The 16,826-nt window shown below is 49.5% G+C and overlaps 2 protein-coding genes across 2 annotated transcripts in view; one reads left to right on the forward strand and one right to left on the reverse strand.

Moving 5' to 3' along the window:
• VPS9D1 (VPS9 domain containing 1) overlaps positions 1-16,826 on the forward strand; it is a 1,552,154-nt gene that overhangs the window by 871,495 nt on the left and 663,833 nt on the right. The gene's annotated exons all lie outside the window — the stretch shown is intronic.
• IPO11 (importin 11) lies at positions 1,734-5,662 on the reverse strand. Its single transcript, XM_069635567.1, has one exon. The coding sequence runs from the start codon at positions 5,507-5,509 to the stop codon at positions 2,585-2,587; it is 2,925 nt and encodes a 974-aa protein (XP_069491668.1). The 5' UTR covers positions 5,510-5,662; the 3' UTR covers positions 1,734-2,584.

The raw sequence follows: 16,826 nt of genomic DNA on the forward strand, positions 1-16,826 counted from the left end.
TGGCACGGCAAACATGGTATCCCCCACCTCAGGACTGGTTATTCAACCTACCGTAAAACTTCTGTTAGTAAACCGCTTACTAACAACACTGTCCGTTAACATATCTATGCCCACAAACATTGAACATAGCAGCATGGCTCCTGAAGTCTGAATTCAGACACTGCAACTTCCTACAAGAAGCATGGAAATACTAAGGGAAGCCAGAAAAGGCGGTTGAAACACTGTTGTATGTTGCAACCAGAAGGGTGTAAACCATGCACACCAGGCAGATATTACGATATACCCCTTACACTCAGGGTTGGGTCCCTTAAAAAGGTAGATCTGGCCAGGCTACACTGCATCTCAGCATAAAACGACAAAGTTCCCCTAGTCAAGGCTTTCAGAGGGAGTAAAATAAATACTACTGTGAACCAACCCACTGGTCGGGACCTTAACAGTTCCACAAAGGCTTATGGGGTGCTCCTTTTGAACCTAATGCATCAGGGAACATTAAAAGACTGTACATATAAGTAGCTTTTCTAATAGTAGTCCATATCCATCAAAAGGATAAGCAAACTACAAGCTCTTTCGTTACAGAACCATTTCTCTCCATTGACAAAAATGGTTCTTAGAGCTCGCCCTTTTTTCTCACCTAAATGCATTTCAAAATTCCATGTCAATCCAACGAACTGCCTCCTTTCATAGCAAACAAAATAGGTGAGGAAGAGCTCCACACACACACTCTAGTTAAGTACAGAGCTGTGTGGTTTACCCGTGAAGGGGACACTGTAACCAAGTCCACAAGTGCTACATGCATTGTAAGTGCATTCAGCTGTTATTCCCTGGCCCATAAAACACTACCGTTCGCTCCAAAAGCTCATTCTGCATGTAGCACAGGAGCAACAATGGCCTTTATTGCCAACATACCACTGCAACTTGGGAGCTCAGTTCATTCGTTTACACAACACTACTGTATTGACACACAAGCAATATCCGATTCACAGGTAGGGCCGGCGATTATGTACTGCACACCCCCTACCTTACTCTGGTACTGCTTGCCTTCTACACAAATGTGAATCTAAGCAAATGTACAAGCCCCACAAGACAAATGACTTACTCAGTAATAGTCTGGTTTGTATCAGTTTAGAACCACATGTGCACATCCTGCCTCCCCACAATGAAGCAAGGAGACTGTAGAACAGAATCTACACTCAAGTTACATTCACAACATAAAGAAGCAATGTCAGAAAAACAATTGATGCTGCTGAACCATCTGGGATCCCTGTACACATAGGATAGGTAGTTTAACAGGAATGCCACTGTCAGCAGCCTGTTTCTCGAATTAAAAATAAATAAATATTCGGAGCCAAACATTATATGGCAGATTTGATCCCAAGCAGAAACAGTTCGCAGACTATTACTGGGTAAGTAATAATTGCACAATTCAGCTTTTTGTGGACATAAAGCCGACATCCTTTTACAGGTAGCGTTCGTAGAGCACTGCTACAGTCAAATCCGATCAGCACGCAGATAATTTAGGAACTACACAAAAATGCCCCTTGTGAATAAATAATCCATGGATCTCGTTAAGGGTGAAGACACGTGGCCAAAGTCTTTCTGCAGTGACATGGGTAAACAATTTAGCATACTGGTTTTAGAGCTATACAATAGTCAAACTGAAGTGTTAAATCGGCATAGCATTCAGAAGTTCTAACAATGTTCAAACTAATCAGGAACTCTCTCAAACAAAACAATTCTTCCCATGAGCTTTTATTTTATGAGATTGCAGGGAGAAAAGACTAAAAACAGGTTCCCAGTACAGAGAGTTCTTCATCTTTGGATCAAGCAAAGTGGCCTTGATGAGGGGATAGTGGGTTGTGCCCCAAGCACAGCTGTTAAAGGGGCACCGCCTCTAAAGCTTGACATCGATCAAGTTCGGTTGGCTATTAACCCCCTTGCGAACGCAGCTGCTGGAACACCAGGTTAGTTATCTGCTTTCTGCTATTTTCACCCTCAATTTTTTCAAGCTAATTTACTCTTGACATGTTTTAAAGTATTCTCCAAAGTAACAGGTTGTGTTCCAAGGAGCTTGAACTGATTTCATCCAGGACTACAAGTCAAGACAAGTCATTGCGTGAGCTCTGATTTATAACATCTCTGCAGACGAAAAATAACATTGCTTTAAAAAGCAAAATACAATACGAACAAGGCATGTAGAAAAATAGTGTTTAGTTGTGTTGTGTGGTTAGGGTATTATGTGGTGTGCAGCATCTTTGTATATATGGATGAGTAAATGTCTCACTAAAGTTAAGGCACAACAGGATAGGGGCTATGCACCGTCGAAATTCGACCGGGGACTGTATTATGTAAAATATGCAGTATTAAATGAAAATGCTAAATTACCCACGCCATAGACATGCCTCCAATTTGCAAGCATACACCGCTTTCTGACGGACTGGGTTTGGAGACTTTATTTTTCAAATGTTGCATCGGAGGTCCTCTTAATGAGGTGTCCCCCCGTTTTTGGTTTAATACGCATGAGGTTTTCCAAATTTTTTGGCTGAATGACTTCCGCAGCACACAAGAGCAAATAAAAAAGCATTTTTCAAAAACATTGTAAAAACTGCTGTAGTTGTGTTACTATTTCGGTGTCCACAGTTTCCATAAGTACATGGAAGCCCTCTTCACCCAACAGTTCTTGCTGTTCCTTCAGCTTTTCATAGGCAAATTGTTGCAGGGAGACTGCATGCACTGGATCTTTAAGTGCAAGAATCTTTTTTCTTTTATCTTGTTCTGTTGGAGGTTCCTCGTCTTCCGTAATTGGCGGCTCTTCATAGTGAGAAATTAACATACAGTCTTTAAATGTTAATGTTTCTGGATCATCTGTCATAATATCGTGTAGACCTTCCACACACACGTTAATGATGCCACAGAATTTGTCCTGGATAACATTGTTGGCTGAGGGGAGGAGGGAAAGCAGTGCAAGAGCAGAAAGCTTTCTTCTTTCTGGCTGTGTGATATTATCCATGCGATCTACCCACATTTCTATTAGATTGCCCAGTAACTGGTCAGGCTTTTGATTTAATTCGTGAGCCATCTGGTTAAGCAGAGAAGAAAAATAACTTATGTTCTGTAGCAGCACTCTACCCATAAGCCCTAGATAAGTAGACATCACCACAGGGTACCGTTCCCCATCTATGATACCACGAAAGACTAAAGGAAATATGGGCTGAAACATTTGAGGGCCGATTACTGGATTTACCTTTACAATGTTCTCCACTACCTTGAGTACATGAACCTGCCCTTCAGTAGTTACGTCCTTTATGATGTCGCAGAACGATTGGCAGAGGCGGTCTCCGTAAGTTTGTAGAAAATCTGGCGATGCAAGAAAAACGTATGCATTGATTATCTGAAAGCAGGTTTTGAGATTCTCCGAACTAAGTTCCATGAGAGCAGTCATGTTCTGAAAAATACGAAGAAGTTCAGGTGTGAGACACTGGCAGTTTTCTAAGGTGACCAACCATAACTCCAAACCATCTTCCAGCAAGTAAACATGTGGCGGCTGGGCAACGTCTGTACTCAACTGGATAACCGGGAGCAGGAAAGGGTAAAGGTTTTTGCTGTCTTCACCCAATCCTTTAACAATGTGGATGAGTGTTGTTAGGATAGCACATTTGAGCATGTTGTGCTCGTCGCTCTGCTTCCAAAGCTGTGGCAGATATTGGACTAGGCAGTCCACATATGGTCGAATCTGCATATTGACCCTTTCTATGACACACGATAACACGTGCAGTACCTGCATTTTTGTGTCACACTCCGTGATCTGCTGGAGCAACTGGAAAAGGAGCCCGAACATGGACTCTAAGTAAGGCAAGAACTGATCTGTCCTGAACTCAAAGTCATCCACCGTCAGCTTGAGGGTTGTAGCCGTTTCGATGCGCACGACTAGGTCTTGGTCCTGGAGCAGACGAAGGATAGCGTCATACAGCACTGGCCTAAAGTCAGACTTGAACTTGACGGAGATCCACTGGCCTATGAGCCAAATTACCCTGCGCCTCAGGGGTTTGTAACTGGGATGGTCAACCTGCAGCTCTGATAGAAGCTGCTTCTCGAACCACTGATCGAAATCCAACGAGTCAAAGAGCTCATATGCAGCGAGGCCAACAGCGTTGTAGACAGTGTCCTTGATTAGTATGGTGGAAAGGTCTTGCAGATTACTGGGACCGGGCAGGCTATGTATCATGTCTAATAGCACCGGAGTGAGCAGCGCACTGTACTCATGGAAGATGTCAATAAAGAGCACCTCGGCGCAAGGTCGCAGGCTATATTTCCAGGAATCCCCGCCCGTCTCCTCCACCGTGAAACCCTCCGGATCCTCTTCCCACAGGGCCAACTCCTCAGCGGTCAGTAGAAAGTAGTGGGTTACCAGCCTACGACACATCTCCAGCAAAGTTGGGTAAGTAAAGAAGTCTGTCTTGATGGCGTGTGCTTCCAAGCTCTGTGCACTTCTTTGCTCCGGGTCCTTAGAGGGCCGGTAGGCATCGTGCTTGACGATCATCTTGATGAGGTTCATGCAGTGCACTGTGAAACGTTCGAAAACAGCCCCCTCTCCTGCCGGGGTGAAGACAAGGCGAACGCAGAATTCCAGGCAAGGCCGTATGAGTTGAATAAAGGGCCCGGGGTGCTGCTCAAGGAAGTCCAGCAGCACCTTGGTTAGTAGCAGAATGGCCTTGTGCAGCCGTTCCTGGCAGGGGTGGGCCGGACCCAGCACACGGCAGCACTGTAGTAGTTGCTCCAGTCGGGGCAGCAGGCCCTGCAAGAATCCCATGACGGCGGGGCAGCTATGTGGTTCCTCGAAACCCTGTACCGTAAGTTTTCGCAGCACCTTGAGTGAAAGCACGGCCCTGTCCAAAGCGCTCCCTGCCGCCTCTCCACCCTCCTCGGCTTGGCTCAGGAAGACCTCTGCATGGTGTGTCCAGAGAGAGCAAACCAACTCGTACACCCCAGCTGCCAAGTCTCTGAATAGTTTTTTGTCTGCGGCCAGGCGCTTGGAGGCCAGGATCTTGGTTACGTGGTAGAAGGTGAGTAGGGCTCGGTGCTGGCGCAGCGCTTCTTCTGCCCGCACCGCCTCAAGCAACGCGGGCACCAGTTCGGGCCAGTGCCGCGGGCAGTCCAGACGAGCCACCTTGGCAATGAGGACGGCCATCTGGGTAGCGATCTGCGGCGCCGGTTCATCCAAGCTGCGGGCAAGAAGACCGTCCCGCAGAGCGACCTTTTCGGTTTCGGGTAGGGCGTTGGGTGCAGCGCGGCGCCAGTAGCGGTCTACCCCATTCTTGAGATACAGGGCTGCCATCCAGCGTACGTTGAGCGGGAGGCCGCGCTCAGAGCACAGCGCCAGCAGCAGTGGGTAGAAGCCCGGCTGCGTCTCCCAGCCTTTGAGCTGCTCCTCGGCCGGCTTTAGCACAGCCGAGTCCTGGCTGGCGGCCCGTGTCAGGGCTTCTAGCACGGCTGAAGCACTCTGGATATCCATGAATGAAGACAGCGCGGGACTCAGCCGCCTAGTGGCCGTTGGCGGCGCGAGAGCACCCGGCCCCTGTACTGGGAGTCAAGATAAACTTCCTACTATCCGGCATGGGCTTGTGGGTCTCATGTCGCACAGGATATGACGCTGGTTTGTGCCCACATGATTCTTCTTCGGCGCACCAGATAGCAGTAATTCGATTGGATCGGAAAACGTTACACTACGTCTAACAAAACAAGTTCCTTAACTGGCGGCCTTAATAGAAGTGCTTAGTGCCGCCATTACCAATTTACTGTTCACCCACTATTTGTATTGCTACCTGGCTTCTCGACTAGGGATTCGGTCTGAGTGTGCTGTCATATAATTAGAAAATGGACTGAGGTTTACAAAACATTTTTTGGGGGGTGGGGGGCTCTATTGTTTGGGATTTTTCTCCATGCACTGTGGTGGAGAAATAAACGTGGGTCAAGCGTGTTAATACATCTTGCAGGTTTTGTTTCGTTACTATGGGAATGCAAATAAGCGCTGTTGATTTCAGACGAAGTCCTCAATGTAACCCCTTGTTAAATAATTGTTTTTGGCATATTGCATACCTGCCTACATTCCAAAATGAAAAACCCGGACATCTACGTCACCAGTATGGCCGCCACGTGTTCACAAGGGCACGCCCACACATTGCAATATATTTAAGTTTTTGTGTTTAGTAAACAAACAGGATTGTAATAAGCACCAAACGTGCAACACATATTAAAGGATCCATCATTGTTGCCGATTCCCACAGGGCCCGTGAGCCCCCCACCCCTCACAGGCACACACGGACACAGTGCTGTTGGTGCGGGCTCCCCGTACCTCTGTGGCCGCCTGGAATGCCCCGTTTATTCACATGGCACGCGACAGAGTGGCACGTCACACCGTCGCATGCGCGCACCCTTAAAGGGGCAGCGGCACACTCCTCCTTTTCCATAACAACAGACATATGAAAAGGAAGCACTAACTACCACACACCACAGCACAGTATTACCAACATGTCCCCGGATACCCCTTTAATGACACCCACCTTGTTTCCCAGGTGAGCATCGGTCCCCGTGGCATCCGGGATATAATAACAGCCTATCTAGTCCATGACATAGTCCGTAAGACGGGCAGGTTTCCCTCGCCCTGTCCGCAGGGGGAACCTCCTGCCAGTCTCTCTGGTCGGTGTTCCTTCGCCATGCTCCTCGCGGGTTGGAGACCCTGATAGACCCGAGGGCCCACCACCCTCATCAGGCACCTCCTCCATGTCCATGTCTGCCATTGTCTCTGCCCTGGACGCGCCCAGTTTTTTAAAGAAGCTGGCATTGCGGGTGACAGATGCTGTTCCATCGGACGTTGTGACCATTGACCCCTTTACTGCAACCACATCTAGCGGTGCCGGCTCGTTGGTGAGGGAGAGCTTTCCTTGAGGGTGTCGATTCCTCACCAGGACTTCATCCCCCGGGACCAGTCTTGGGGGCCTCAGACCCCTTCGGGCATTCTCCAGGTCTGTCTGTGCCCGTCTCTCCTCCACCTGCTCATTATCAATGACTGCTGGCTCACGCTCCCCCACCTCTGGCAGAATGTCCCTCAGACAGCGCTGAAACATCGCCTCTGCCATCCCCGTGGACGTGTGCGGGGTGGTCCGGTGTCCTCTCAGGAACACATACAGCGCCCTCTGCAGACAGTCGCCTTTGCCCTGAGCAATGCGGAACACCTTATTCATAGTCCGCATCATTCGCTCCACTTCTCCATTTGCTCGGGGCTACAGTGGGGTGACCTTTCTGTGGTGTATGCCATACCCTTTCATCAGGTCTGCAAAGCTCTCGCCCTGAAAGGGTGCTCCATTGTCTGAGCACAACACTTTGGGCAGTCCATATGTGGCAAAGATCTTCTCCAGCGCAACCACCACCTTTTCAAACGCAACAGACTCCACGAATTCCACTTCTGGATATCGGGACCACTCATCGACTACCACCAGGAAGTGTGTGCCCCCGGTCGTGGATCCGAAGTCCGCGTGCACCACCTCCCACGGTCTTGTGCCTCTGGGCATGGTTCCGATGGTCAGCTCCCGTAGCGCAGGTGACGCTGTCTGGCACCACACACATGAAGCCACAAACTCCTCCACTCTCCTTTCCAGCTCCAGGAACCAAACTTTCTGTCGGAGGCGGGCCTTTGTCTTTGGCACCCCCTGGCGCTCCTGGTGTGCCAGCTCGATGATTTGTTGCACCTTGGCTTGTGGAACCACTATCCGGTCCCCTCACAGAAGCAGGCCAGACTCTGAGAACACCACCTCCTCGCGCACCCTCCACAGCTGCTCCAGGGTCACTTTTGCCTCTAGTGTTCTTCGGGCCAACCCCTCCATCACCGTCCGCCATGCACCATGCTCCATTGTTACACGCTGTGGGGGCTGGCGGGTTTGGTCTCAATGGCGTTTCGGCCGCCATTAGCCTGGCCGTCAGGCTCCCACGCACTGTGCTTTCACGGTCTAGTCTTCCAGGGCTACCCCGTCGGAAGCCTTTTTCCTTCGTCTCAACCCGGAAGTCTGCGCGTTGCAAACTTCGCGCGTTAGTCTTTCGGGTCCGCTTTTTCCGCTCTGGCTGCGTTGCCTTTGTTTCCTGTCTTCCGTGTTCCCTCTCTTCCTTTGTCGCCTCCCTTGACAGCCAGCTCTACCTTCCTTTTTATCATTTCTTTACCCTCCTTTTCGTTTTTTCCTTGTGATACCTCCATTTGCCTCGTTTCTTGGCCCCGTCCTACCTATCCTTGTACTCAGTCCTGTGCCACTCTGCAGTTGGTCATTAGGATACTCCCCATCTGTGGATCCTTCTCCTCCCTCGCCGGTTCCCTGTGGTAGCACGTGTGAGCCACAGCTGAATAGGGTTTTTTTATGCCTTACAGCTTTTTCCCCTGGAACTGTTTGCTACGGAAGAGAGGCCCCCCCTAGACCTCTTGCTCAAGGGTCAGGGTGGCTTCCTCCCGAGGCAGACCCTGTCTTCACTCTAAAAAAAAAAGGCGCTGTGGAAGAAGAGATTTGGTGAAGGACAAGACCCAGATATTACAGGTGAGGAGAAAGAAGGGGAGTGGGGTGACCAGGAAACTGGGCTGGAGGAAACAGTTTGTGAAATCCATGGCCAACTTCAAAATGCCGAAACACTCATCAGCCTCCGAGGCCTGCTCTAGTTCTTCCACCGGCACTGAGTTGGGTGTTGCAGCTTCGACCACCCATCGGATATGTTCGTCCGCTTCCTCCACACACCTGGACTGTGGGTCACCACCCTTGGGTGCCTGGACAGGTAGTCTGCAGCGTTGTTGCTGCCCGGCTGGTATACCAGTGACACGCCGTACTCCAGGAGCGCCATCATCCAGCGTTCTATCCTCACAAATGGTTTAGAGGATGAGAACGCTAGAATGGGCAGTAGGGGCTTGTGGTCCGTGACCACCGCTACCGGCCTTCCCAGCACATACAGGGCGAAGTGCCTGCAGCCCCACAAGACCGCCAGCACCTTTCACTCGATTTGAGAGTACCGCTGTTCAGTGTCCGACAGCGCCTTGCTGGCATACGCTATCGGCTGGACTTCCTGGTTGGCCCCCACCTGGTTGAGAACCACCTCAAGACCATATGGGCTTGCATCAACCACAATCTCCGTCTGTAGGGCTGGGTCAAAGAACGCCATGGTGTCCTCGGCGGTGAGAGCACCCTTGATGTCATCAAAGGCTGCTTGTTCCAACGGCCCCCACTGCCAGGTAACATCTTTTCTTGTGAGTGTCTGCAGCGGCTCAGACCGCAAGGCCAGGTTTCTGATGAAACGGCCACAGTACGTGACCATGCCTAAGAAGCTTCTTACTTCAGTCACGTTCTCGAGCGGCCTGGCCTCCTGGATATCCCTCACTTTTCGCGGGTGGGGCTACACCCCACCCTCCTTGAAAACAAACCTGAAAAACTCAATGGCAGTTTTGAGAAATTCACACTTGTCACAATGCAGGGTGAGACCCAGGGACCGCAGGCGTTCAAAGGTCTTCGCTAGCCGAGATAGGTGCTCCGCCTCAGACTTGGCAAACACCAGAATATTGTCGCTGATGTTAAGAACCCCTTCCAGGTCTGTGAGGGCCCCTGTGATGATGATTTGGAAAACCTCGGCAACCAACGCCACCCGAAGCTGAGCCTCTTGTATCTGTACAGCCCCTGATGGGTGGTAAAAGTGGTGATGTACCTAGAGTCAGGATGGAGCACCACCTGATGGTACCCAGCTCACATGTCTAACTTTGAGAGGAACCGTGCACCCTGTAACTCGGTTATGATGTCATCGATGGTGGGCATCTGGTGTCTCTCCCGCTTTATCGCCTTTTTGGGCAGGCGCATGTCCACGCATATCCTGACGGAGTCAGGCTGCTTCGGCTTCCGGACGATCACTATCAGGGAGACCCAGGGGATGGGGCCCTCCACCTTCTCGAATATGTCCAGTTTGACCAGGTTGTCTAACTCCTGATCCACCAGATCTCTTAGTTGGAACGCCACCTGCCGATGTTTCAGTGCCACAGGTTGGGTGGAATCATTGACGTGTAGCCGGACAGGGTCTCCCGTCATTTGCCCGATGCCTTCGAACAGAGATGAGTGTTTGTCCAGCAGCATCTGGATATCCTCCACGTACACCGAGTACTCAAAGGTCATGATGCCCAGGGCCTCTGCCGCCGCACAGCTCAGTAGGGTGTTGCTGCTCACTGGTGTGACATAAAACCTTGCACAAATCTTTGCCCCACCATGCCTCACATCTGCGACAAACGCCCCATCAAGCGGGATTGGTTGTGCTCCCCCCAAAGGTGAAAATGCGAGCCTTGGGCATGGAAAGGCTGGGCGTGGATTGCATGGCATCATAATGCTCTCTGGCTATTACGTTTACAGAGGCGCCAGTGTCCACAAGCCTCGGAACAGAGTCTTCGTTGACCAATACGTTGCATCGGGGCTGCCGCCTGGACTTTGAGTGCAAGACACCCACACTCGACACAAAGAACACATTTTCTTCTTCTTCCTCCTCTTCCTCACCTTCTGGGCCATTGCCATCGTCCCCTTGGTCCACTTGGTCCACATTCGATGAGCACTGCTGGCTGAAGAATCCAGCCCTGACTGGACCTTTCGGAATGACCGTTGGTGTTGTGGCCTTGCACATGTGGGCATAATGATCAGCGACACCGCAATGGCAGCATGACTTTCCGATGGCTGGGCATTCCGCAGGATGTGGAAGGTCAAACCTGCACTTCACGCACGAGTTGACTGGCGTCTGTCCTCTGTCACGCTGGCTGCCCGGCGTCTGAATCCTCTGCCGGTGCCCACAGCACAAATGTCCTCCATCTTGTTGGGGCGCACTCCAGCCTCCATGCGGGATGCACGTAGCTCAGACACCTCATGACACCTCACCAGTTCTAGGATGCGAGGGAGGGTGATGCCGGGCTCCCTCAAGATCTGTCGGCGCAGTTTACCAGAGACACACCCCTGAATTAGCTGGTTGCTGATCATTGTTTCGGGGTCATTCCAGGCACAGGGCACTGCGAGCCTGCGCAGCCTCCCGTAAAATGTGTCCAGCGTCTCATCGTCTTTCTGGCGAGCCGCGCCCATGAGAAAACGTTCGTAGTTTGCATTTGCCATGGGAAGAACATTTTTGTGGAGAGCGTCCTTTGCTCAGCATATGAGCCATCCTGAGGTTGGAGGGACAGAAACACCTCATGTACCGAAGTACAGAAGGTTAGCCACCTTGCTGTCATCGTTGGTTTTCATGGTGGCCCTGAAATACAACTCCAACCTGTCCATCCACATTTTCCACCTAGGCCCTAGACTGGAAGGTGCACCTGAGATATCAAACTCAAGCATTGGCTGCAGGGCCTCCGGTGGTCTCAAAAGTGGTCTTTGTGGTAGTGCTGGTGGAGCCTGTTGAACTGCCGGTGGAGGGGCTTATTGCTGGTCCACAGCTTGGCCGGCGTTCATAGTGGCGAGCGCACTGGCACCCCAGATATATTGAATGGGGCCGCAACTCGCACCACCTCACCTTGCAGCGTGGATCACCTTTGTTCCCCTTCCCCTGGATGTTGGTAGGCCACAGATGTTTCCCAGTTGCACAATCTTCACAAGGCATCCATAGATGTAGAAGGCTCTACCAAGCCCAATGCATCAAACCAAATAGGAGGTAGATGCTGCAGGCACAGTTCAATGCAAAGGCCCCAAAAATTGAGCAGGGTGGGCCCAGGGTACACACACACAGCAGGCCTGCCCTGGCTCCACACCCAACACTCGACGAAAATGAGTGAAAATGTCAAAAAGTCACCTAAAAAAGCACATCATGTGCAATATATGGCTGGCTGCCACAATAAGTTCCAAAAATTGGGCCCGGATGGTTCACTGTGTCTTCACAAAGAAGCTGCAACCTTCCTAGGCCGGGATTGTAAGATGGACGCCGACCGCGTGGTTTGTATCCCTCTCCGTGGCCCTTTCCGTGGCATGTTTTGAACAGTGATCTTCATGTAAGCCCATCAAAAGCACATCACAGAAATCACCGCCGAAAGTCACAGCTGCGCCCGGGTTACAATCCCGATTCGTCGCCACTGTTGCTGCTTCACATGGGGCCTGTGAGACACACACGGACACAGTGCTGTTGGTGTGGGCTCCCCGGTCGCTCTGTGGCCGCCGGGAACGCCCTATTTATTTATATGGCACGCAACAGATTGACACGTCACTCCGTCGCGTGGGCGCGCCCTTAAAAAGGCAGCGCCACACCTCATTAAAAAAAAAATATATATATAGATTCAAATGTGAACAGGTAAGTAAACTGGGTGCATTATCAACGTGATAATGAAATCTCTTGAACAGCCCACAATAGCTTTTTTGATATTTTTTTTTAGTTTTTTTTTTAATCCACATGTGGCAGAGCACACGTTTGCCATAGCAGACTCGGAGAGCGTAATGTGTCTGCCCTTCATTACAGCTAACTCGTTTTAAAGGCAAATATGAGTGCATTTGGAGGGGGCTAGGGGGAGTGGGCAGCAAAGAAACATTCACTCCCATCAGATGTGCTGTTATGAAGCGATGACGGCCACATCGTTAATTGCCGGTATTGCATGCATGGCAGTAAAGAGTCTCTGGGTAAAACCCGGAGGTTAGGTAGGTATGACATATCGATACATAAAACGGTAAAATAGGAAATCAGCAATTCAAATTTTCAAATAATTCCAGAAACATATAACCTTAGTGAAGAAAGCCATTTTAAAATAGTGTTGTGGTCGTGGCAATAATTACACGCAGTCCCCTTTTCGTATAGACCTACCCTCTCCCAAGTTCCATCGCTTGCCGTTCTGGGGGTGTACATGGGTTGTCCCTCGCTGCACCACTCTCACTGGTCTGCTGAACCTGGACCCAGTCACGGGTTCTCTATGTAACATTTTAATCTTTATCAGATCTCGTCAGACTGTGCTTTGTTGTGGCTTTCTCCTCTCGTCACTGTATCTCTTCATGTTTTCTTTGCTCATCTTAACTCGCCACACCAATTCTTCCATGTCCACCCTTCATCCTCTCTCACACTTGCCAATTATGACGGGACCAGGGTGGAGGTTGCCCTTCGTCCTCTGAGAAGATGGAACAGCGATATGTTTCCGACCCCATTGGGGGTAGGGCAATGAGCAGTTTTTGCTTCCTTGACTGTGCTGTGCTGGTCGAGTCCTGCTGCTGTGGCTAACTGCAAGGCTCCCTTAATGAACCTGTTGGTGCATTCCACCAACCCATTTGCTTGTGGGTGATATAAGGCTGCTTTGATTTGCTTGATGTTGTTCTCCTTCATGAATTTCTCATTTTCTCTAGCTACGAGTTGAACTCCGTTGTCGGTGACAAGTTCCCTGGGCAACGCTTCTCTCTGAAAAATGTTCTTTTGGAACTAAATAATGTGGTTGTGGTTATGTTGGGCACACATTCAACTTCTACCCATTTGGATAGATAGTCCAATAACACTATGCCATACTTGTGTTCATGTTCCATAAGTTCTAGCGGGCCTATGAAGTCCATGCCCAATTTCTGCCACATTCCTTCTGGCACTTTTGTGGGTTGTAGTGGCGCTTATCTTACTTTAAGTCACTTGTCGCTTTTCACACACTCATGACACTTCTCTGTCATGGTCCCTATTTCTAAGTCCATTCCTGGCCACCAATATGCTTCCCGCATTCTCCTTTTTGTCATGTTGTTTCCCTGCATATAATGAATGGTTCTTCTCATTGCTATCGGTGGGATTACTTGGTTGCTTCTCATGAGCATCCCCTCGCTTTCGAAGATTTCATCTGACACTTTCCAATGGGGACGCAACACCACTGGAATGGACCTCTCATTGGGCCACCCTTTCCTGAAGCATTCTGGGATGTTTGTTGTGGTGGCATCCTTGGCTGCTTCTTCTTTCCAGTGCCCCTCACTCATTTTGAGGCATTCCCTGCTCCTCAAGTCAGTGAGCGATGCAACAATTCATCCTGAAGAAAGATGGTTTCTGTGTCTTTGCTCAGTGGGAGTCTTGACATACAGTACGCCTGGGCATTTTGCCACCCCACAATGTGCTGTATTTTGTATGTATATTCTTGCAGCTTGGCTGCGATGCGAGCCAGGCGAGGTGTCACTGTACGGGTACCTCTAGGGTTCAGTGGGTGTACTAGGGGTTTGTGGTCAGTAACTAGCACAAGATTTGTGCCCCAGACGTATGTGCAAAAGTAATACACAGCCCAGGCACATGCTAGCATCTCCTTTTCTATGGTGGAGTAATTTTCTTCTGCTTGCAAGAGCGCCTTGGACCCGAAAGCAACAATATGTTCATCATTGCCTTTCTTTTGGGTGAGGCTTGCCCCTATATATACCATACGCACTGGAATCTGTGTTGATCATAGTTTTCCATTTAGGATTGAAGGGCTGTAGACGGGGTGCATGCATTATGCCCTCCTTGACATCTTCAAATGACTTAGCTTGCTCTGCCCTCCACTGGTACTCCGCACCTTTCTTGAGCAATTCTCTCATTGGAGTAGTAGTCTCAAATATTTGGCACGCATTTTGTGTAGTATTCGGATAGTCCCAAAAATGATCTCAGCTCTTCTTTGCTGGTTGGGGGAGGCACCTTCACAATGGCCTGCAGTAAATCCTTCTTGGGGCTAATGGCTGGCTTTGATATGGTGTATCCCTGATATTCTACTTCGTCTGCCTGTAGTACAAATTTGTTATAGCGTAGCTTCACTTTTGCTTCTTGTAGTGTCACCAACACTTTGCAGAGAGCTATATCATGCGTCTCCTTGCCTTCTGCGTAGGTTAATATATCATCTTCAAAGTATGAGACATTTCCAATGTTTTTCAAAAGGGAGTCCATCATGTGCTGGAACTCGGAGGCCGCAGAGGACAACCCAAAAGGCATTCTGGTGAATTGATACATTCCAAATGGGGTTATGAATGCAGTGAGGGATCTGGACTCCCGGTTGAAGGTGATCTGGTGGTAGGAACCACTCATCAAGTTTAGAAAAGACCTTTGCCTCCTTCATCAGCAAAATTAGTTCATTTATGCTTGGTAAGGGGTAACTGTCCAACACCACCTCCAGATTTAGGCTGCGTAAGTCATTGCTGATGAGCAAGTCAACACAGTTCTGTTTCTTTATGAGAACCTCGGAGCTGAGCCATTCTGATGACTCCACCGTCTCTATGGTTCCTTCCGATAGCATCCTGTTGAGCTTTTCTTGTAATGCAAATCATTAGCCATCGCTGGCACCGGTCTCACCCTGTGCTTGACTGGCACTGCTCCCTGTTTTAATTTAATCTTGTTTACATAGTTCTTGATGCGGCCAGGCGTGTCTGAAAATAATTCTGGGAATTCTTCTTTAGTGATTAACCCACCATTTTTGTTTATGGACAGCACTTGTCTCTCCTCACTGGGGTCGAGCCTAACTTGCAATTTGACTTGGTCATCCCAGCCTATTACTGGTGATCCGTTTTCTGCAAAGTGCACTTTCGTTTTGCTGACTCTGCCTTTGAATTCCACTGTCGCCCTGATGTATCCTAGGAGATTGACACTGGCACCTCCATAAGCCATGGGACTAATGTTCGTTTTGTACGCTTCTATACTTTCTTTTCCAACCATGCTTTTGTACAAGTTCAATGGTAGTATGGTGAGGTCTGAGCCTGAGTCCGCCATCACTCTTGTATCATGACAGTTGACTTTAATGGTATAGTGGGGCTTTTCCCTCCGCGTCGTGCAGCTGTTCACCATGAGAACTGTGGCGCATGCTTCTTCATCTGAGTAGGCCTCATCTCTGCCCTCTTCACTCTGGATTGCCACCACAGTCTTCCTCCCTTTCCACATGGACACCGACGCAAAATGTTCATACCTTCTGCATTTCAAAAATTCTTTATTTCTTGCCGGGCATTCTCTGCTGTTGGCTAAGTGGCTGGTACTGGTGCATCTGTGGCACTTCAACAAAGTTTCCCTGCTGTGTCATCTCTGGCCTCACGTTGCCCTCTGTCCCTTCTGCCTCTGGATTGTACCCACTGTCCTTCAGGTGATTGTGCAGTGGATCCCCACTCCTTGTGCCTACTGCACATCTCTTCCACCGCCCTCGCAATTTGAATTGCTTTGTCTAACACTATTTCCTTCTCAAGAATACATTTATCTTGTACCTTTCTGTTGTTCGTGTGCACTATGAGCATGTTGCAGATCCCTTCCTCTGATGTTGCTCCAAAAGCACACAATGCCGCCAAGTCTCTTAGCTTGACCACATAATCGTCCACAGCTTCTGTCGGTTCTTGCTTTCTCCCATAGAATCTGATTCTGTGTAGTACGTTTTCTTTACAAGATAATCTCTTGGCTAGTCTCCTTTTTGCTTCTTGATGAGCATCATCACCTTCTCCTATTGGGTCTTCTGCGTTCAGGCCTGCCAAAGTTCTTTGTCCTTCCACTCCCAGCGCATTCAGTAACATGGCCTTTTTGCGTGCCGCTGGATAGCCTGTTCCCCCCATAGCTTGTAGGTAAGTTTGAAACAATGGCTCCCATTGAAGCCATGGAATGGCTGGCTTGCCTGGGACATGCAGGAACAGTAGTGGTGGTGTTGCTCCTTGTATCGTGGGGCAGTTGGGTCGCTTGGATCCTCGTAGACAATTATGTTGTGGTTGTGGCAATAATTACATGCAGGCAGGAGATTGAGGTAGTGCTCTTATTTATATAGCACACATACTCAGGCTTCACCCTGAGGTACAAATCAACATACAGTGCAGTAATTGTTTATATATAGGTAATATGTCCTGCTAGCAGCTCGTGTATTTAAG

This window comes from Ambystoma mexicanum, chromosome 1q (assembly GCF_040938575.1).
Source record: "Ambystoma mexicanum isolate Mex_15411 chromosome 1q, UKY_AmexF1_1, whole genome shotgun sequence".
NCBI classification, from domain to species: domain Eukaryota; kingdom Metazoa; phylum Chordata; class Amphibia; order Caudata; family Ambystomatidae; genus Ambystoma; species Ambystoma mexicanum.

What these genes read in the sequence shown, in the direction of transcription:
- IPO11 (XM_069635567.1), bottom strand. Translation starts at nt 5,509, where the DNA reads ATGGATATCCAGAGTGCTTCAGCCGTGCTAGAAGCCCTGACACGGGCC.